The sequence below is a fragment of the Pristiophorus japonicus genome, chromosome 1 (genome assembly GCF_044704955.1).
Source record: "Pristiophorus japonicus isolate sPriJap1 chromosome 1, sPriJap1.hap1, whole genome shotgun sequence".
In the NCBI taxonomy this organism is placed as follows: domain Eukaryota; kingdom Metazoa; phylum Chordata; class Chondrichthyes; family Pristiophoridae; genus Pristiophorus; species Pristiophorus japonicus.
In genome coordinates, this window is record NC_091977.1 from 440,485,848 (window position 1) to 440,509,142 (window position 23,295).

General features: G+C 45.9%; 1 protein-coding gene across 2 annotated transcripts in view; it reads right to left on the reverse strand.

Moving 5' to 3' along the window:
• The window catches only part of rock1 (Rho-associated, coiled-coil containing protein kinase 1), a 324,482-nt gene extending 319,774 nt beyond the window's left edge, over positions 1-4,708 (reverse strand). For both annotated transcript variants that reach the window (XM_070892926.1, XM_070892939.1), the window contains exon 1: positions 3,862-4,708. In XM_070892926.1, the coding sequence (XP_070749027.1) occupies positions 3,862-3,954 (93 nt within the window). In that variant the 5' untranslated portion in view covers positions 3,955-4,708. The remainder of the gene's footprint in view (positions 1-3,861) is intronic.
• Between the last annotated feature and the right edge of the window lie 18,587 nt (positions 4,709-23,295).

Below are 23,295 nucleotides of genomic sequence, written 5' to 3' on the forward strand. Positions count from 1 at the left end.
AATACTTGTATTTATATAGCACCTTTCACGACCACCGGATGTCCCAAAGCGCTTTACAGTGAATAAAGTACTTTTTGAAGTGTTGTCACTGTTGTAATGTAGGAAACGTGGCAGCCAAATTGCGCACAACAAGCTTCCACAAACAGCAATGTAATAATGACCAGATAATCTGTCTTAATTATGTTAATTGAGGGATAAATATTGGCCAGGACACCGGGGATAACTTCCCTGCTCTTCGAAAAAGTACCATGGGATCTTTTATATCCACCCAAGACAGCAGATGGGGCCTTGGTTTAACATCTCATCCGAAAGACAGCACCTCAAAGTGCAACACTCCCTCAGCACTGCACTGGAGTGTCAGCCTAAATTTTTGTGCTCAACTGTCTGGAGTGGGACTTGAACCCACAACCTTCTGGGAGAGGGTGCTCCCAACTGAGCCATGGCTGACACTACAGGAAACATATTTGAAATGCAGCAAGTTAGCATGCCGGTACAGCAAGCAATTAGAAAAGCAAATGGCATGTTAGCCTTTATTGCAAGGATGTTGGCACACAAGAGTAAAGAATCATAGAATCATAGAAATTTATGGCACAAAAGGAGGCTATATTAGCCCATTGTGTCTATGCTGGTCAAAAAAGAACTCTCCAGCCTAATCCCACTTTCCAACTCTTGGTCTGTAGCCCTGTAGGTTACAGCACTTACAGTGCATATCCAAGTACTTTTTAAATGTGATGAGGGTTTCTGCCTCTACCACTCTTTAGGTGTTCCAGACCCCCACCGCCCTCTGGCTGAGAAGAAATTCTCAACTTCCCTCTAATCCTTCTACCAATGACTTTAAATCTATGCCCATGGTATTGACCACTCTGCTAAGGGAAACAGGTCCTTCCTATCCACTCTATCTAGGCCCCTCATAGCTTTGCTACAATTGTACAGGGCTTTGGGGAGACCACACCTGGAGTACTGTGCACAGTTTTGGTGGTCCTTATCTGAGGAAGGATATACTTGCCTTAGAGGCAATGCAATGAAGGTTCACTCGACTGATCCCTGAAATGAGAGGATTGTCCTACGAGGAGAGATTGGAGTAAATTGGGCCAATACTCTTTGGACTTTAGAAGAATGAGAGGTGATCTCATTAACATATAAGATGCTGAAGGGGATAGACAAGATAAATGCTGAGAGGTTGTTTCCCCTGTCTGGACAGACTAGAACTAGGAGGCACAGTCTCAGGATAAGGGGTCGGCCATTTAAGACTGAGATGAGGAGCAATTTCTTCACTCAGAAGGTTGTGAATCTTTGTACTTCTCTACCTCAAAGGGCTGTGGATGCTGAGTCTTTGAGTATATTCAAGGTGGAGATAAATACATTTTTGGACTCTAGTGGAATCAAGGGATTTGGAGATCAGATGGAAAAGTGGAGTTGAGGTCGAAGATCAGCCATGATTTTATTGAATGGCAGAGCAGGCTCGAGGGGCGTATGGCATACTCCTGCTCCTAATTCTTATGTTATGTTGTTATTAAAGGATTCGACAGGGTAGAGAGAGAAAGAAACCATTTCCTCCGGTATAGGAATCCAGAACAAAAGGTATAATCTTAAAATTACAGCTAGGCCAACAAAGGATAGTGGAAATCTGGAACTCGCTCCCCAAAGGCTCTGGATACTTACTCAACTGAAATTTTCAAAACTGAAAGTGATGGATTATTGGTAGGTAAAGATATCAAGAGATATGGAACAAAGGTGGGCAAATTGAGTTGAGGTACAAAGCAGCCATGATCTAACTGAATAGCGGGACAGGCTCGAGGGCTTGAATGGCCTGCTTCTATTCCTATGTTCTAAATTTCCAGATTCCAATCTCCTAAGTTGTAGTGTGACAAGATGTCCTGAATACCATACCAAAGGTGTCCAGGTTTTTTATTTTTATGGGCTGCATAAGTTTATATCAGAGCCTCAGGAACGATTCATGTTTAAATTCATGTTCTGATTAATTTGCATATACAGGGTACCTGTATTTCAAGTTGTTGATACCAATAGCAATTTGTATTTTCATTTAGGATTAATCTATCATTCACGTAATGTAACAGAAGAGTACTTTTTTCCACATCTCTAAGCCCTTAAAATTCAAATTAAACAAACCAGCAAAGAAAGAATTCCAAATATGACTGAGTTACTTGGGCTTCAAGGGCCAGATTGCCAGGGTTTAGGAGCCCATGTGACCCACAAGGCATAGCTTGCAAGTTAACTCTGCATTTAACTCCATAAACTATCACTTGATGAAAAGCTGGCTTGCTTGAGTATACACAATTTTAATCTGTGACTTACCTGTTAGCATCCCAGTATAATTTGTCTCTGTGTTGCAGGCATCATCTGAGTTCTGTCCTGTTACAATTGAATTCTGCTATTTGTAACCTAATGCATATACAAATATGCTTTCATACACCAATAACTAAGCTTACTCTATATTTTTGTATTAATGCGCAGAGGAAATTAAGGAATGACTTGATAGAAGGGTTTAAGATTATGAAGGGATCGGACAAAGAATATCGAAACAGACTATTTCCAGTGGTTGAAGGGTCTGGAACAAGACATAAATACAAAATTAAATGCAAGAGGTTTAGGACGAAGGCTGGAGAACTCACTCACTACCAAAGTTTTTTTAAAGTTTAATTCTGACCTTTTAGTGCAATTATGGCAAATAGAGTAGATAAGTTAGTAAGCATTTTGTAATTAACTAGAAAAACAGCCAATTCACCTCACACTGCCAGCAAAGGACACATTCCCTCACACCAAGATGGTCCAGTTTGGACCACAGATGCCAGAGCCTTCCTGAGAGTCACCATTACCTGCTGCATAGAATCAGCACCAAACTCTTTAAAAGAAATTCAGTAATTCCTCAGCAAACTTACCTCAACAGTATTCCCAGCCCTGCAACAATTCCTACTGAAAAAAGGATAAGTACAACAAATGTCGTGGAAACACCAACACTGCCAAGTCACACACCATCCTGACGAACATATATCACCATTCCTTCACAGCCATCAGATCAAAATCCTAGAATCCCCTTCCGAACAAAATTGTGAAAGCACCATCGCCAGATGTTCTGCAGTGGTACACCACCAGTATGGATGGACAACAAATGAGCATCACACACATTGGAAGAATTTTAAATGTTTTTCATTTAAGATGCAAAAGTCTTGGAAATATTTTGATCTCTTGTTCCATCCAAGTGTACTCTAGGCTATTCTAGTTAAAAGGAACTATATTTTATTTATATCTTATATCTGGTAAATCTCATTCCTGATTGACAAGAGGTACCAGAAATATTTACAAAACAATGTGCAATTATAACCTTAATTATATCTGCAACACATGTGGTGGCATGAAACTTTCACACATGTAAAAGGAACATATCACAACCAATGCAAGATACTTTGTACTGATCATATATACCAATGGCGATGACTCAAATCATATTATAATTTACTGGTTCAAATCTATCTGATTTTATAACTCAGCAACTCCATTCTTCTAATCTACTAATAAGTAAAAAGTATTATTGTGCATTTTAAGAGCACCCACTCACAATATAATGTAATGGTTAGTACATTCAATATACTGGACACTGGTTTATTCTTAGATAACCATAAATTCAATAGTGGATTTGATTAGTTCAAAACAGAAATATAAATGATCACCGATCACACAAAATGTGTCTGTGGAAAATAATGTGAACACAAAATTTTGACATCTAACCAATGAGCAATGAGCATCTTGCTTTGAAACTTGAAGATCACGTTTAAGCTTCTGCTCAAATTACTTGGAGCATCAACAGAAATGTATTAGTCTCATCATTAAGTTCACACTTACCAGCAAACATTCACTGTTCACTTCGCACTTGGGATCCTTTAACATGGATTCGATTTTTTCAAACCGAGCCTCCAAACTTTCTCCAGACGACATGGTGTCCACGTTATTTTATAAAGTTTCGTCTCAATTAAAAAGTAAACAAAACCTATACAAAATAAGCACTTCCGCTATGACTGACACCTCTTCACGGAGCAACGAACAGATTGTATTCAAACGGCTTCACAGCAGAGTTTCACCCAACAGATTTTTTTCACTTGAAACCATAAAAACTTTCATGGAGCTTCTGCGAATTATCTGCCGCATTAAAAAAAATAAATAGAAGAAAAACTTTCCAAGTTCCTCGTCAAAGTCTAAGAGGGCACTGGCTCGTTTACAAAAAAAAATGTACTTAAAAATATATTTATTTATATATATATATATATTCGTCAACTCGGTATTGAAACAGTAGAAATTGGTAATTTTGTTTTAAATTAAAGTTCAATTTGAAGAAAGCGCAGTTTTCAGGCAGTTGTGCCAGGCCTCGGTTAAAGGCCTGAAGCATACATCTGGTCTCTTGACAGCTTCAGCTCACGAAAATGAACTTCTGCAAATATTTCTTCACACCGGATAACACGGCGCGCATTTAACATCCTCTGTGCACATCGCTGAACATAAAACTCCGTTTGCAGATCCCCGATAAGCAGCTAGCTTTAAATCACTACGAGCTTTAAAAGACGAAGGTTATAATTCTCCGACTTCTTTCTCAAAGACGGTGGGAATGCAGAACAATTTTTTTTCTTCCTGAACATCTACCCGTCATTTGCAACTTTCTTTTCCTGATCAACATGTCCGCCTTCCTGTTCAAACACTCACAGGAACCCGGCCCGAGCGCACTGCGCATGCGTGGATTTACACCACCCGCAAGAGCCCGGCCCGAGCGCACTGCGCATGTGTCAAATTACAACGCCTGCAGTAGCCTGGCCCAAGCTCACGTTGATTAGGCCTAGGCCTGTAATGCAGTGAACAAGTTTTCAAGCTTCTGTTTAATGAGATGTTAAACTCCATCTTTCGTTCCGATTAAAACAGAAAATGCTGCGTGTCAGCAACTGAAAAGGAAGGCTGGTTAGAGACCGTTCATCAACAGTAACTTGGATTTAGATAATACCTTTATAGTTAAAAGATCCCAAAGCTGTTCAGAAATAGGCGTAATGAAAATAGATTCCAAGCCAAGGAGGGGTTTAGGAGGTTCTGACGAAATGTCATCGACCAGTATCCAGAGATACTGCCTGACCTGAACATTTTCAGCATTTACTATTTATATTTCAGATTTCCAGCATCTGCAGTGTTTGAAAGAGTTTGGGAGGGGTAGCCAAAGATAAAGATGGCTTTTCAGGAGGTTTTTAAAGGTGGAGAGAGCGGTGGAAAGATTTAGGGATGGAGATCCAAAGAGTAGAACTGAAGCAGTTGAGAGCTTTGCAAACAATGTTGGGCCAGAGGAACGAGTGGTACAGAGAAAGCTAGAGTCGGGAATTGACCATGTTCGCTGTCGTTACCCATCTGAAACTGACTGCAACTTCAGGATTTAGCGCATCTGAAAGTGGAAATCCTGAACTTGCAGTCAGTCATTCACAGCTCCGATACTGGCTGCACAGTGGACCTACCACCCCATAGCTGGCAATTTGTAACCAGTGAAACTGACAAAAAACTTTGGCTTTTCTGCGGGAATATCACTGTTAAATACCCAATTAAATGTTAAGCCTTGTTGGAATAGGTGTAACTGGTGTTTTAACAGTATATTGATTGATAAACAAATGTTCTGGCAATGAAAAATTAATTTTTATATTTGTGAAGTGTCAAATTTTCACATTATGATAAAAATTGCACATTTAAAAAAAAAATGTAAGTCTGTTCATTATATTTCAGCTTCCACCTTATTTACATATGAAAGCCCAATCTTTATTTCGCTCGCTAACATTTTTTAAAAGCCTGGATAAAAGCAGCTTCTCGTTTCCTGTCTGTGAGAATTCTTCAATGTGATTGGCTGCTTAGATAGCTTGTTGATGTCACTGTAGCATTGCCATAGGAATCCCCATGATAAAGTACTGCAATCAATTGAACATCGAAAAAGGCAAACTTCTAACCACAGAGATCACGCAATCTCTGTGGGCAGCATTCTTCGGGGCCAGTGGCAAGCACCTTTGCTTTGCTGGTGACTGCAAATTACAGGACCATGTATTGGGGAACAGGGGAGCGATATAAATGAGGATGGAAATGATGAGCAAGTGGCAGTGCAGAACAAGACACATGCAGCAGAATTTTAACATTAGGGTTTATGGAGGATGGGGAGGGCTGGCAAATAAAGTATCAGTAGTCAAGGTATTTTTAAGGGTTTCTGAGGCTGAGGTTGCTGTGGGCAGTGTTGCAGAAGTGAAAGTAAGCAGTCATGGTGATGAATAGGATTTGGGGTTCAATGGTCAGGCTCAGGATTGAACAGAATGCGAAGATAGCGGGCAGTCACATTCTACCTGGATAACCGGATGGGGTCTTAGAAACAGAAAATGGTTGCAGGAGCAGGCCATTCGGCCCCTAGAGCCTGCACCGCCATTCAATATGATCATGGCTAATCATTTAACCTCAGTACCCCACTCCTGTCTTCTCTCCATACCCTCTGATCCCTTTAGCCGTAAGGGCCACATCTAACTCACTTTTGAAAATGTCCAACAAACTGGACTCAACAACTTTCTGTGGCAGAGAATTCCACAGGTTCAAAATTCTCTGGGTGAAAAAGTTACTCCTCATCTCGACTGTGACCCTTGGTTCTGGACTTACCCAACATCAGCAACATTCTACCTGCATCTAACCTGTCCAGTCCCGTCAGAATTTTATAAGTTTCTATGAAATCCCCTCTCATTCTTCTAAATTCCAGTGAGTGTAAGTCTTGCCAATCCAGTCCTTCCTCATGTGTCAGTCCTGCCATCCCGGGAATCAGTCTGGTGAACCTTCGCTGCACTCCCTCAATAGGAAGCACATCCTTCCTCAGATTAGGAGACCAAAACTGCACACAGTATTCAAGGTGTGGTCTCACCAAGGCCCTGTACAACTACAGTAAGACCTCCCTGTTTCTATACTCCAATCCCCTCATTATGAAGGCCAGCATGCCTTTTGTTTTCTTTACTGCCTGCTGTATCTGCATGCCTACTTCAATGACTGATGTACCATGACACCCCCCAAGTCTCTTTGCACCTCCCCTTTTACTAATCTGTCACCATTCAGATAATCTGCCTTCCTGTTTTTGCCACCAAAGCGGATAACCTCACATTTATCCACATTATACTGCATTTGCCATGCATTTGCCCATTCACCTAACCTGTCCAAGTTCCCCTGCAGCCTCTTTGCATCCTTCTCGCAGCTCGCACTGACACCCAGCTTAGTGTCATCTGCAAACTTGGAGATATTATCTTCAATTCCTTTGTCTATATCATTAATGTATATTGTAAATAGCTGAGATCCCAGCACTGAACCCTGCAGCACTCCACTAGTCACTGCCTGCCATTCTGAAAAGGACCCGTTTATTCCCACTCTTTGCTTCCTGCCTGCCAACCAGTTCTCTATCCATGTCAATACATTACCCCCAATACCAGGTGCCTTAATTTTGCACACTAATCTCTTGTGTGGGACCTTGTCAAAAGCCCAAATACACCACATCCACTGGTTCTCCCTTATCCATTCTGCTAGTTATATCCTCAAAAAACTCTAGAAGCTTTGTCAAGCATGATTTCCCTTTCATAAATCCATGCTTACTTGGACGGATCCTGTCACTGCTTTCCAAATGTGCTGCTAATACATCTTTAATAATTGATTCCAGCATTTTCCCCACCACCGATGTCAGGCTAACCAGTCCAGAATTCCCTGTTTTCTCTCTCCCTCCTATTTTAAAAAGTGGGGTTACATTAGCTACCCTCCAATCCATAGGAACTGATCCAGAGTCCATGGAATGGTGGAAAATGACCACCAATGCATCTACTATTTCTAGGGCCACTTCCTTAAGTACTCTGGCATGCAGACTATCAGGCCCTGTGGATTTATCGGCCTTCAGACCCTTCAATTTCCCTAACACCATTTCCTGACTGATGAAGATTTCCCTCAGTTTCCCGTTCTCACTAGACCTTCGGTCGCCTAGTATTTTCGAGAGGTTATTCGTGTCTTCCTTAATGAAGACAGAACCAAAGTATTTGTTCAATTTGTCTGCCATTTCCTTGTTCCCCATTATAAATTCACCTGATTCTGACTGCAAGGGACCTATATTAGAGTTCACTAATCTTTTTCTCTTCACATATCTATAGAAGCTTTTGCAGTCAGTTTTTATGTTCCCTGCAAGCTTACTCTCATACTCTATTTTCCCCCTCCTAATTAAACCCTTAGTCCTCCTCTGCTGAATTCTAAATTTCTCCCAGTCTTCAGGTTTGCTGCTTTTTCTGGCCAATTTATATGCCTCTTCCTTGGATTTAACACTATCCCTAATTTCCCTTGTTAGCCACAGTTGAGCCACCTTCCCTTTTTTATTCTTATGCCAGACAGAGATGTACAATTATTGTAACTCATCCATGTGATCTTTAAATGTCTGCCATTGCTTATCCATTGTCAACACTTTAAGTATCATTTTCCAGTCTATCCTAGCGAAAACACGTCTCATATCGTCAAAGTTTCCTTTCTTTAAGTTCAGCACCCTAGTCTCTGAATTAATTGTGTCACTCTCCATCTTAATGAAGAATTCCACCATATTATGGTCACTCTTCCCCAAGGTGCCCCGCACAACCAGATTGCTAATTAATCCTCTCTCATTACACAAGAACCAGTCTAGGATGGCCTGCTCTCTAGTTGGTTCCTCGACATATTGGTCTCGAAAACCATTCCTTACACACTCCAGGAAATCCCCCTCCATAGTATTGCTACCAGTTTGGTTAGCCCATTCAATATGTAGATTAAAGTCACCCATGATAACTGCTGTACCTTTATTGCACTCATCCCTAATTTCCTGTTTGATGCCATCCCCAACCTCCCTACTACTGTTTGGTGGTCTGTACACAACTCCCACTAATGTTTTCTGCCCTTTGGTGTTTCGCAGCTCTACCCATATAGATTCCACATCATCGAAGCTAATGTCCTTCCTTGCTATTGCGTTAATCTCCTCTTTAACCAGTAATGCTACCCGACCTCCTTTTCCTTCCTGTCTGTCCTTCCTGAATATTGAATGCCCCTGGAAGTTGAGTTCCCAGCCTTGGTTACTCTGGAGCCATGTCTCTGTAATCCCAATTACATCATATCCATTAACAGCTATCTGCGCAGTCACTTCATCCACCTTATTACGTATGCTCCTCGCATTGAGACTCAGAGCCTTCAGGCTTGTTTTTTAACACTCTTTGTCCTTTTTGAATTATGTTATAATGTGGCCCTTTTTGATTTTTGCCCTTGATTTCTCTGCCCTCCACTCTTGCTTTTCTCCTTCCTACCTTTTGGTTCTGCCCCCTTTTTACTTCCCTCTGTCTCCCTGCATAGGTTCCCATTATAGTGTTCCTAACACCAATGAGGCTGCACACAGGGAGGTTAAAGTAACAGTGACCTCAGTCTTTAATAAAACACTCCAGAGTGAGGAACAGGCCTTAGGGGCTGGCTTATATACAGTGCTCCCAAGGGATGCTGGGATCCCTTGGGACTTCAGGGGATGAGCTCCCTGGTGGCGGAACATGAGAGTGCATGCTTTACAGATACACAACATCACTCCCCCCGCCCCCAAAGTCAAAGTGAAAACTATTTACAAGGTGAGGCGGTCGGGAGCCTTTCTTTCTCTGGTGGACCGCCTCGGTACAAATGTCTGTTCTGGTGTGTTGGCTGTGCCCTCGCTGGGCTGGTGTGTTGTTGGCCCTGCAGGGCTGCTAGGTGAGGCTGGCCTTGCTGGGCTGTTGGGCGTGATGGGTTCTAGTTCCTGGTCCGGCGTGGTGTCAATGATCTTTTGGGTGTGTGTTGTGGGCTCGAAAAACATGGTGTCTGCTGTGGGTTGTTCAGGGCAGTCTGTGACCAAAGCCTAATTTGGTCCAGGTGCGTTCTGCAAATTTGTCCATTGTCTAGTTTGACTACAAACACCAGACTCCCTTCTTTAGCTATCACCGTGCCCGCGATCCACTTGGGACCATGTCCATAGTTTAGCACATACACAGGGTTATTCAGATCAATTTCCCGTGACACAGTGGCACGACCATCGTTTACATTTTGTTGCTGCCGCCTACTGTCGACCTGATCATGCAGGTTGGGGTGAACCAGCGAGAGTCTGGTTTGAAGTGTCCTTTTCATGAGTAGCTCAGCCGGGGGCACCCCAGTGAGCGAGTGGGGTCTTGTGCGGTAGCTGAGCAGTACTCGGGACAGATGGGTTTGGAGTGAGCCTTCTGTGACTCGTTTCAGGCTCTGTCTGATGGTTTGTACTGCCCGCTCTGCCTGCCCATTGGAGGCTGGTTTAAACGGGGCCGAGGTGACATGTTTGATCCCACTGTGGGTCATGAATTCTTTAAATTCGGCACTGGTGAAACATGGCCCGTTGTCACTGACCAGTTTGTCAGGCAGGCCGTGGGTAGCAAACATGGCCCTCAGGCTTTCAATGGTGGTGGTGGCAATGCTTCTCGACATTATTTCACATGCAATCCATTTTGAAAAAGCATCCACCACCACCAGGAACATTTTACCGAGAAACGGGCCCGCATAGTCGACATAGATCCTCGACTGGAGTGCCAGGACCACAAACGTAGTGGTGCCTCTCTGGGCGCGTTGCTTAACTGAGCACATAAGCCGCATTGCCGTACACAGGATTGTAAGTCAGAAACATAGAAAATAGGTGCAGGAGTAGGCCATTCGGCCCTTCGAGCCTGCACCGCCATTTAATGAGTTCATGGCTGAACATGCAACTTCAGTACCCCATTCCTGCTTTCTCGCCATACCTCTTGATCCCCCTAGTAGTAAGGACTACATCTAACTCCTTTTAGGATATATTTAGTGAATTGGCCTCAACAACTTCCTGTGGTAGAGAATTCCACAGGTTCACCACTCTCTGGGTGAAGAAGTTTCTCCTCATCTCGGTCCTAAATGGCTTACCCCTTATCCTTAGACTGTGACCCCTGGTTCTGGACTTCCCCAACATTGGGAACATTCTTCCTGCATCGAACCGGTCTAAACCCGTCAGAAGTTTAAATGTTTCTATGAGATCTCCTCTCATTCTTCTGAATTCCAGTGAATACAAGCCCAGTTGATCCAGTCTTTCTTGATATGTCAGTCCCGTCATCCCAGGAATCAGTCTGGTGAACCTTCGCTGCACTCCCTCAATAGCAAGAATGTCCTTCCTCAAGTTAGGAAACCAAAACTGTACACAATACTCCAGGTGTGGCCTCACCAAGGCCTTGTACAACTGTAGTAACACCTCCCTGCCCCTGTACTCAAATCTCCTCGCTATGAAGGCCACATGCCATTTGCTTTCTTAACCGCCTGCTGTACCTGCATGCCAACCTTCAATGGCTGATGTACATGACACCCAGTTCTCGTTGCACCTCCCCTTTTCCTAATCTGTCACCATTCAGATAATAGCCTGTCTCTCTGTTTTTACCACCAAAGTGGATAACCTCACATTTATCCACATTATACTTCATCTGCCATGCATTTGCCCAGTCACCTAACCTATCCAAGTCACTCTGCAGCCTCATAGCATCCACCACGCAGTCAGAGTCGATACTGGGCCACCATACGTGGGATCTGGCTATCACTTTCATCATTACTATACCCGGGTGTGTGCTGAGGAGATCCAAGATGAACGTCTCCCTGCCCTTTTATGGTAGTACTATGCGGTTACCCCACAACAGGCAGTCTGCCTGAATGGACAGCTTGTCCTTTTACCGCTGGAACAGCTTGATTGGCTCTTGCATTTCAACGGGGATGCTGACCCAGCTCCCATGCAGTACACAGTTTTTTACTAGGGACAACAGAGGATCTTGGCTGGTCCAAGTCCTAATCTGGCGGGCCGTGACAGGTGATTTATCATTTTCAAACGCTTCCATGGCCATCAACAAGTCTGCGGGCTGCGACACCATCAACAAGTTTGCAGGCTGCGCCGTTTCCACCCCCGTGGTGGGCAATGGTAGCCGACTGAGAGCATCCGCACAGTTCTCGGTGCCTGGCCTGTGGCGGACGGTATAGTTATACGCTAATAGCGCGAGTGCCCACCTTTGTATGCAGGCTGAGGCATTAGTATTTATCCCCTTGTTTTCAGCGAACAGGGATGTGAGGGGCTTCTGATCAGTTTCCAGCTCAAATTTGAGGCCAAACAGGTACTGATGCATTTTCTTTACCCCGAACACACGTGCTAATGCCTCTTTCTCAATCATGCTGTAAGCCCTCTCGGCCTTAGACAAGCTCCTGGAAGCATAGACGACAGATTGCAACTTCCCCGCATTGTTAGCTTGTTGTAATACACACCCGACTCCGTACGACGACGCGTCACATGCTACCACAATTCTTTTACAGGGGTTATACAATACAAGCAGCTTGTTGGAGCATAAAATGTTTCTGGCTTTCTCAAAAGCAATTACTTGGCTTTTTCCCCATACCCAGTTCTCACCTTTGCGCAATAACACATGTAGGGGCTCTAAAAGGGTGCTTAACCCCGGTAGGAAGTTACCAAAATAGTTGAGGACTCGCAGGAACGACCGCTGCTCCATGACGTTCTGTGGCCTGGGCGCGTTTCTGATAGCCTCTGTCTTGGCATCTGTGGGCCGAATGCCGTCCGCCGTGCTCTTTCTCCCCAAAATCTCCACTTCTGTTGCCATGAAGATGCATTTCGACCTCTTCAGCCGCAACCTTACGCGATCCAGTCGCTGGAGGACCTCCTCCAGGTTTTGTAGGTGCTCGGCGGTGTCCCAACCCATGACCAATATGTTGTCCTGAAAGACCACCGTGCGTGATACCGACTTGAGTAGGCTCTCCATGTTTCTCTGGATGATCGCTGCAGCCGACCGAATTCCAAACGGGCATCTGTTGTAGATGAACAGTCCCTTGTGCGTGTTGATGCAGGTGAGGCCCTTCGAAGACTCCTCCAGGTCCTGCGTCATGTAAGCCGAAGTCAGGTCGAGCTTGGTGAACGTCTTACCTCCTGCCAGCGTCGCAAATAGGTCGTCTGCCTTAGGTAGCAGGTATTGGTCCTGCAGTGAGAAACGATTAATAGTTACTTTATAATCGCCGCAAATCCTGACCGTGCCATCACTTTTGAGTACTGCAATAGTCGGGCTGACCCACTCGCTGAATTCCACTGGGGAGATGATGCCCTTGCGTTGCAGCCTGTACAGCTCGATTTCCATTCTCTCCCTCATCATGTGAAGTACTGCTCGCGCTTTGGGATGAATGGGTCGTGCCTCTGGGACCAAGTGGATCCACACCTTCACCCCGGAAAAGTTTCCAATGCCTGGCTCAAAGAGGGAAGGAAATTTGTTAAGAACCTGGGTACATGAGGCCTCATCGACATGTATTAGCGCTCGGATGTCATCCCAGTTCCAGCGGATTTTGCCCAGCCAGCTCCTTCCAAGCAGTGTGGGGCTATCGCCCAGGACAATCCAGAGTGGCAGTTCGTGCACCGCGCCCTCGTTGGTGATCTTGACCGTGGCGCTGCCCAGGACAGTGATAAGCTCTTTGGTGCACATTCTCAGTTTCGTGTGGATGGGGCTCAGGGCTGGTCTGAATGCCTTGTTGCACCACAGTCTTTCAAACATCTTTTTACTCATGATGGATTGGCTAGCGCCAGTGTCCAGTTCCATGGCTATGGGCAAGCCATTCAATTTTACGTTTAGCATTATAGGTGGACATTTCGTAAAAAATCTGTGCACCCCGTGTACTTCAGCATCTGCCTCCTCTCTCTGAGACTTGAAATTGCTTTGATCCACCATGGCCCGATCTTCCTCTGCCATGTGGTGGTTAGCAGGTTTTGCAGAGCTTGCAGCTCGTTTGCAAGCTCGTTGGAGGTGCCCCATTGTTCCACAGCTCTTGCAAACATACCCTTTGAAGCGGCATGAATAGGCTGAATGGAAGCCTCCACGACGCCAACAAGGTGTGAATTGCCTTGCATTCATCCTTTGTTGGGGACTCTGAGTCATCTGGGTCACCTGAGGCCTGCTGGCAGTTGCAGACTCATGGGTTCTGCCCTGTACATTTCTGCTTGCAAGCACAGTTCCAGTTAATTTATGAACATTGCTAGCACTTGTGTGCTGAGAGATTTGTTTGGTGTTATCACTGGTGGACATAAACGCCTGTGCTATCGCAATGGCCTTACTGAGGGTCGGTGTCTCTGCAGTCAAAAGTTTTCGTAGGATGGTCTCGTGGCCAATGCCCAGTACAAAAAAATCTCTGAGCATTTGCTCCAAGTAGCCATTAAATTCACATTGTCCTGCAAGTCGCCTTAGCTCAGCGACGTAGCTCGCCACTTCCTGACCTTCAGATCGCTGGCACGTGTAGAACTGATACCTCGCCATCAGCACGCTCTCCCTCAGGTTAAAATGCTCTCGAACCAGTGTACACAGCTCCTCATACAACTTATCTGTGGGTTTCACCGGAGCCAGAAGATACTTCATAAGGCTGTTAGGTCAGTGCCCCGCAGACCGTGAGGAGGACCGCTCTCCTTTTTGCAGTGCTTCCTTCTCCGTCCAGCTCGTTGGCTACAAAGTACTGGTCTAGCCGTTCGACATAGGCTTCCCAGTCCTCATCCTCTGAGAACTTCTCCAGGATGCCCACAGTTTGATGCATCTTTGCGTTGGATTCGTATTCTCGTCGCCAGTTGTTGTGTTCCTAACACAGATGAGGCTGCACACAGGGAGGTTAAAGTAACAGTGGCCTCAGTCTTTAATAAGACACTCCAGAGTAAGGAACAGGCCTGAGGGGCCGGCTTATATACAGAGCTCCCAAGGGATGCTGGGATCTCTTGGGACTTCAGGGGATGAGTTCCCTGGTGGTGGAACATGGGAATGCATGCTTTACAGATACACAACACCAATCCCCCTGCCATTTTAGTTTAAACCCTCCCCAACAGCACTAGCAAACACTCCGCCTAGGACATCGGTTCCTGTCCTGCCCAGGTGCAGACCGTCCGGTTTGTACTGGTCCCACCTCCCCCAGAACCGGTTCCAATGTCCCAGGAATTTGAATCCCTCCCCCTTGCACCAGGAAGTGGAGTTTATGGCAGGGGGTGACGAAAATATAGTTACTGTTCTTGATGTTGAGCTGGAGGAAGTTGGATCAGATGTGTTTACCTCTGAAATGCTAACCTATAGGTGTAAACACTGGTAGGGATAAAGGCGACTTATATCTCCAAATCTTTTGGAATGGATTATCTCCTCGTCTGACCCCTGCTCCAAATCACAGAATTGCCCTGATGTTGCCTCCAATACCTGGTCGCACCTCTACATTAACATGTTTTCAAGAGCAACAATTTGCATTTTTATTGTGTCTTAAATGTAACAAAACATCCCAAAGAGCTTCAGAGAGGTGACAACTCGATACCAAGCAGTGATGGGAGATAGGTTAGTAGAAGTGACTGAAGGCATAGTGAAGGGTAGCTTGTAAGGAGGCGTTTAGAGCAGGAGAGAATGATTGCAAAACAGATTGGATTCGGGTGTGGGACCAAGAAGAAACTGAAGCTGGTGTGGAGAGAGGGGATAATGCAAAGGATGGCAGAATTGGAAGAGCAGAAGGCACACCCTTGCACATTTGGCTGGAGGAAGGGATGAGGCCATGAAAAGACTTGGGATAAGGATTTGAATTTGTCTGTAGGGGATGGGAAGTCAATGGAGATTGGTGAGGACATGGGTAATCAGGAGTGGGACTTACAGTATAGGGTGCAGGCAGCAAAACTTTGGATGAGTTGCACTCTATGAAGGATAAAATTATGTAGGCCAGCAATGACATTGTTACAGTAAAAGCATATAAGAGTCTGGGCCTTACATTAAACATCTGTAAGACAAAGGTTCTCTACCAACCTGCCCCCACCAAACACTACTGGACCCCAATTACAAGATCCATGATGAGACCTTGGACAATGTGGACCACTTTCAATACCTTGGGAGCCTACAGTCAAAAAGGACAGACATCGATGACGAAGTTCACCACCACCTTCAGTGTGCCAGTGCAGCCTTTGGTCACCTGAGGAAGAGAGTGTTCGAAGACCAGGACCTCAAACCCGGCATCAAGCTCCTGGTCTGCAGAGCAGTGGTGATACCCGCCCTCCTATATGCCTCAGAAACATGGACTATGTACAGTAGGCACCTCAAAGCACTGGAGTACACCACCAACACTGTCTCCGCAAAATCCTGCAAATCCATTTGCGGGATAGGCGCACCTACGTCAGTGTTCACGCTCAGGCCAACATCCCCAGCATCGAGGCATTGACCACGCTCGACCAGCTCCGATGGACGGGCCACATTGACTGCATGCCCAACACTAGACTTCCGAAACAAGCACTCTACTCCGAGCTCCGACACGGCAAGCAAGTCCCAGGAGGGCAGAGAAAACGTTTCAAGGACACCCTCAAATCCTCCTTGAAAAAGTGCAACATCCCCACCAATACTTGGGAATCCCTGGCCCAAGACCGCTCAAAGTGGAAGAGATGCATCTGAAAAGGCGCTGAACACTTTGAGTGTCTTCGTCGGGAGCATGCGGAAGTCAAGTACAAACAACGGAAGGAGCGTATGACAAATTAAGCACCCCACCCACCCGTCCCTTCAACCACCACCTGCCCCACCTGTGACAGCGACAGTAGATCCTGCATTGGTCTCATCAGTCACCTTCGAACTCATTTTAGTGTGGAAGCAAGTCATCCTCGACTGCAGGGGACTGCCTAAGAAGAATAAAACCTGACAAAGGTATGGCATGAGGAGAAGCTATGGCAGAACATCTCTTAATTGAGGTACAGACAGGTCTGCTTTGTATTGTACTATTTACCATTCTTATTCAATCTCCTTCCCTTCCCATGCGCTACCTCCACCCCCCCCCCCCTCCCCGCCCCACGCCCTTTACCTAAATCTGAAAATGCTGTGCAGATACAAATACAGGAAAAAAGGTTCCTTCTGTAAAGATGTACAACAGCTTCCTAAAAATTAGTCTTATTTGTTTGGATTGATAACCACTATTTTAGATTTTTGTTATAGAAACATACAGCACAGAGAAGACCATCGTGCCCATGCTGGCTCTCTGTAAGAGCTACCAATTAATCCCACACTCCTGTAAATGTTTCCTTTTTAATTAGAGATCCAATTCCCTTTTGAAAGTTATTATTGAATCTGCTTCCACCACCTTTACAGGCAATGCATGCTAGAGTATAACAATACGCTGAATAAAGCAAATTCTTCTTCTCTCCCTCTGGCTTTTTTATCAATCATTTTACATCTGTGTCCTCTGGGTACTGATTCTCCTGCCAGTGGAAACATTTTTATCCCTATCCACTCTATCAAAACCCCTTATAATTTGAACACCTCATTAAATCTCCCTTTAATCTTCTCTATCTAAGGAGAAAACCTCCACCTTGCCCAGTCTATCCATGTAACTGAAACCTCTCATCCCTGGTAACATTCTAGTAAATCTCCTCTGCACCCTCTCCAAGGCCTTGACGTCCTTTCTAAATTGTGGTGCCCAGAATACAAACATACAAACAGTGACGGACAGGTAAAGATCCTCTGGTCCATCGAGCCTGTCCGATATAACTGTGATACCTTGTGTATCACAAAACTCTAGCTGAGGTCTAACCAGCAATTTATAAAAGTTTAGCAAACTTCCTTGCTTTTGCACTCCATGTAATTATTTACAAAGCCAAGGAACCGGTACGCTTTTTTAACAGCTTGATCAACTTGTCCTGCCACCTTCAAAGATTTGTGCATGTTAACCCCAAGTTTCTCTTTTCCTGCACCCCCTTTAAAATTGTACCATATTAGTCAGTCTCCCATGACTTTGTACATGCAGAGTCAAGAGCAAATGCAGCATTCAAGTCAAGTAGAGTTAGAATGCAAGTGATAATTGGAGCCAAATGGGGGTGGGGGCAGGAGGGAAAGAATGTGGAGGAGAGAGGGGTTCAGAAAATTGTAAATGGAGGTATTTCACAGTATTTCAGCATTGGGGCCAAGAGGATGCTGCGATGATCAGTAACAGAAAATGGTGGGATCCACCACCAGCTGGCAAAAGATCAGCAGCTGCCCTCTTTTCGCTACATTTCGACGGTAATGGGTGGCATAAAGCCCCCAAAGTTTTAGCACTTTGTGTCAGTTGCTGTTATTTATTTTGACCTGAGCTCCCTTTATTTGCACCAGAGGGCTTGCCACCAGAAATCCTTCAAGTTGACTTGTTCAGAGGAAAAAGGGACCAGCAGAAGGATGCCTGGCAGATCAGGCTGCCCACGGGGTGCTTTGTGGCCTCCCACTTGTACCTGCACCCCATATAAGCAGGGAGAAGCGCTTATCTGATATTGGTAGATGTTACTGCTGGAGTCTTAACTTTCCAATGACAGCTGCACCTACGGACCCCCATTGACAGCACAATGAAATATGAATGCCTGCCGAACGTTTATGCTGGAATGTTCCTCAGAAGCATCCAAATCGCCGGTTCAAACAACCAAAGGACAGAGAGTGGAGAGCGCCAGTTCAAACAAACACAGGACAGAGAGTGGAGAGCGCCAGTTCAAACAAACACAGGACAGAGAGTGGAGAGCGCCAGTTCAAACAACCAAAGGACAGAGAGTGGAGAGCGCCGGTTCAAACAATCACAGGACAGAGAGTGGAGAGCGCTGGTTCAAACAATCACAGGACAGAGAGTGGAGAGCGCTGGTTCAAACAATCACAGGACAGAGAGTGGAGATTATTAGTTCAAACAATCACAGGACAGAGAGTGGAGAGCGCCAGTTCAAACAACCAAAGGACAGAGAGTGGAGAGCGCCGGTTCAAACAACCAAAGGACAGAGAGTGGAGAGCGCCAGTTCAAACAACCAAAGGACAGAGAGTGGAGAGTATTAGTTCAAACAATTTTAGTTTTTAACGAAGGGCAGAGGGGTATAATAAAAACTTTCATTAATTCATCTAATAACTAGAGACATGATAGGGCATCCTGTGCCATGTGGAATGTCCTGGATGACCACATGTGTAGGAAGTGTTGCCAGCTGCAGCAACTCGAGCTCTGGGTTTTGGAGCTTGAGCGGCAGCTGGAGTCACTGCTGTTATGTATGTAACTATATAATACTTGCCACCAGAAGGCGCGATTGTTGGAGTCCTAATGGTCACCTGCACACACGTGCAGGGCCAGTATAAAAAGTTGGCTGCCATGTTCTTTAGGCATTCTGGAGTTGCAATAAAGAAGACTAAGATCACACTAAGTTTACCTCACAGTACTCAGCCTCGTGGAGTTCTTCTATACGCAACAATTGGCGACGAGTAACAGAATACGAACCTTCACTCAATCATGGCTGCCGTTGGAATATTAGAGAGATTCGTAGAGGGTAATGTTTGGGAAGCCTTCGTAGAGCGTCTCGACCAGTACTTCGTGGCCAATGAGCTGGAAGGAGACACTAACGCAGCCAAGCGCAGGACGGTTCTCCTCATCGTCTGTGGGTGTAAAATATACGGCCTCATCAAGAATCTCCTCGCACCGACAAAATCAACGGAAAAGGAATATACAGAGTTGTGCACGCTGGTTCAGGACCATCTCAAGCCGAAGTAAAGTATCCTCATGGCCAGGTATTGTTTTTATATGCACCATCGCTCCGGGGGCCAGGACGTGGAAGATTATGTCGCCAACCTGAGACGCCTCGCGGGACCTTGTGATTTTGGAGCTGCGTTGGGGCAAAAGCTGCGGGAGTTTTTCGTGCTGGGTATCAGCCACGGGGACATTCTTCGAAAGCTGCTGGCTGCTGAAACCCTAGACCTGAGCAGGGCCATCGCGATCGCCCAGGCATGCATGGCCACGGACGAAAACACCAAACAGATATCTTCTCAACATCGAAGCTCACTGGCAAATACTGTACATAAAATGACGTTGCTAGCAGGCCGAACTGCATATGGCAGGACCTATACGTCTGCGACTGCAAGACCTGTGATGACTCAGACTCCGCCCTCGGGGGTGAATGTGAATCCATTAGCACCGTGTTGGCGCTGCGGGGGTAACCATTGGGCTCACCAATGTCGATTCAAGCACTACGTGTGCAAAGGCTGCGCAACAATGGGGCACCTCCAGTGCAAAAATGCTGCGACATACCACGTGGCAGAGGATGATCGATCCGGTGCGGATCAAGCAGCACAGGCAACTCAACCCGAGGAAGAAGTGTATGGGGTACATACCTTCACCACCAAGAGCCCTCCTATAATGCTGAAAGTCAAATTAAATGGAGTTCCAGTATCCATGGAGTTGGACACGGGTGCGAGTCAGTCAATAATGAGCCAGAAGGCTTTCGAGAAACTGTGGGGCAATAAAGCACAAAGGCCCAAACTGAGCCTGATTAATGCAAAGCTGCGTACCTACACCAAAGAGCTCATACCAGTCATTGGAAGTGCGGCAGTGAAGGTATCGTATGATGGAGCTGTGCATGACCTATCATTGTGGACTGTTCCAGGCAATGGCCCAATGCTGTTCGGCAGAATCTGGCTAGAAAAGATTAGATGGAATTGGAATGACATCAAAGAATTATCTTCAGTGGATGACACCTCATGTGCTCAAGTGCTGAGCAGGTTTCCCTCGCTATTCGAACAATAGGCTATTCAAAGGCATCGGCAACTTCACAGCCGCCAAGGTACAGATCCATCTAGGCCCCAATGCACGGCCGGTCCATCACAAGGCTCGGGCAGTTCCGTACATGATGAGGGAGAAATTCGAGATCGAACTGGACAGACTCCAACGTGAAGGAAGCATATCGCCAGTCGAGTTCAACGAGTGGGCCAGTCCAATTGTTCCGGTGTTGAAAAGTGATGGCAAGGTCAGAATCTGCAGAGACTACAAGGTAACGACTAATCAAGTCTCACTACAGGACCAGTACCCGCTGCCCAAGGTGGATGACCTATTTGCAACGTTAGCGGGGGGGGGGGGCGGGAGTCGTTCATCAAGTTGGACCTAACCTCCAACTACATGACACAAGAGCTGGCTGAATCTTCGAAAAGACTGACTTGCATCAACACACGCAAAGGGCTGTTTATATACCACAGGTGCCCTTTCGGGATTCGCTTGGCTGCAGCCATTTTCCAGAGAAACATGGAGAGTTTGCTGAAATCTGTTCCGCGCACCATTGTGTTTCAAGTCGACATACTGATCACTGGTCGTGAAACTATCAAACATCTACACCACCTGGAAGAGGTTCTAAGTCGCCTCGACAGAGTGGGACTCAGGCTGAAATGCTCCAAGTGTGTTTTCCTGGTGCCAGAAGTCGAATTTTTGGGGAGAAAGATTGCAGCAGACGGCATCAGGCCCACGGACTCAAAGACAGAGGCCATCAAGAATGCACCCAGACCAAAGAGTATGATGGAGCTGCGTTCGTTTCTGGGACTCCTCAACTATTTCTATAATTTTCTACTCGGGTTGAGTACGTTGTTAGAGCCTTTGCTACATAAGGGTGACGACTGGGTTTGGGGCAAACCTCAAGACACAGCCTTTGAAAAGGCCAGGAACCTGCTATGTTCAAATAAGTTACTTGTACACTATGACCCATGTAAATGTTTAGTGCAAGCTTGTGACGCCTCATCGTACGGGGTCGGCTGTGTGTTACAGCAAGCCAATGTATCGGGCAACCTCCAACCGGTTGCATATGCATCTAGAAGTCTGTCTAAGGCTTAGAGAGCCTATAGTATGGTCGAGAAAGAGGCATTAGCATATGTATATGGGGTTAAGAAAATGCACCAATATCTATTTCGACTTCGGTTTGAGCTTGAAACTGACCACTAGCCGCTCATTTCACTGTTTTCAGAGAGCAAAGGTATAAATACCAATGCTTCATCCCGCATCCAAAGATGGGCACTAACATTATCCGCTTATGACTATGTTATCCGCCACAGACTAGGCACTGAAAACTGTGCTAATGCTCTCAGCTGGCTATCATTACCCACCACTGGGGTTGAAATGGTGCAGCCCGCAGACTTGCTACTGGTCATGGATGTTTTTGAGAGTGAGGGGTCACCCGTCACAGCTCGCCAGATCAGGACCTGGACCAGCCAGGATCCTGTGCTCTCATTAGTAAAGAGTTGCGTCCTAAATGGGAACTGGTCAGCCGTTCCTGGAGAAATGCAAGATGAAATTAAGCCGTTTCACCGACGCAAAGATGAAATGTCCACCCAGTCGGATTGTCCCTTATGGGGTAATCGCGTGGTTTTGCCAAAAAAAGGCAGGGAAATGTTTACACGCGACCTATACAGTACCCACCCAGACATTGTCATGATGAAGGCAATTGCCAGGTCACATGTTTGGCGGCCCAGCATTGACTCGGATTTGGAGTCATGTGTGCTTCAGTGCTACACTTGCTCGCAACTGAGCAATGCACCAAGGGAGGCTCCACTGAGTCTGTGGTCATGGCCCTCCAAACCGTGGTCCAGGATCCACGTAGATTTTCCGGCCTCTTTCTAGGAAAGATGTTTTTAGTAGTTGTGGACGCTTGCTCCAAATGGATTGAATGCGTAATCATGTCATCCAGCACGTCCACAAACATCATTGAAAGCCTCCGGGCCATGTCCGTCACCCATGGCTTGCCTGACGTCCTTGTCAGTGGCAATGGACCATGTTTCACCAGTTCGGAATTCAACGAGTTTATGACCCGCAATGGCATCAAGCATGTCAGGTCTGCTCCGTTTAAGCCCACGTCTAACGGTCAAGCGGAGCGGGCCGTCCAAACAATCAAGCAGAGCATGAAACGTGTGACGGACGGCTCCCTGCAGACCTGCTTGTCTCGCATTCTGCTCAGTTACCTGACGCGACCCCACTCACTCACCGGGGTTCCCCCGGCAGAATTGTGAATGAAGAGAGCCCTCAAAACCAGGCTCTCTCTAGTCCACCCGGATGTTAATGATCACGTGGAAACCCGACGACACCGGCAGAATATGTACCACGATTGCGCGGTTGTTTCACGTGACATTGATGTTAACGACCCTGTGTTTGTCCTGAATTACGGTCATGGTCCCAAGTGGGTTGCTGGCACTGTTTTGGTCAAGGAAGCGAATAGGGTGTTTAAAAAACAAACTGTTAAATGGCCAAACGTGCAGAAAGCATTTAGATCAGACCAAATTGTGATTTACTGACAACCAGGAACGACTTGAAGAGGACATCACCATCGACGATCCACCAACACGTACCCAACCAGCAATCGACCTCGCTATCAATCACGAGGATGAACCCACCATTCCTGACAGTCCGGTCAGACCAGCCGCGGTG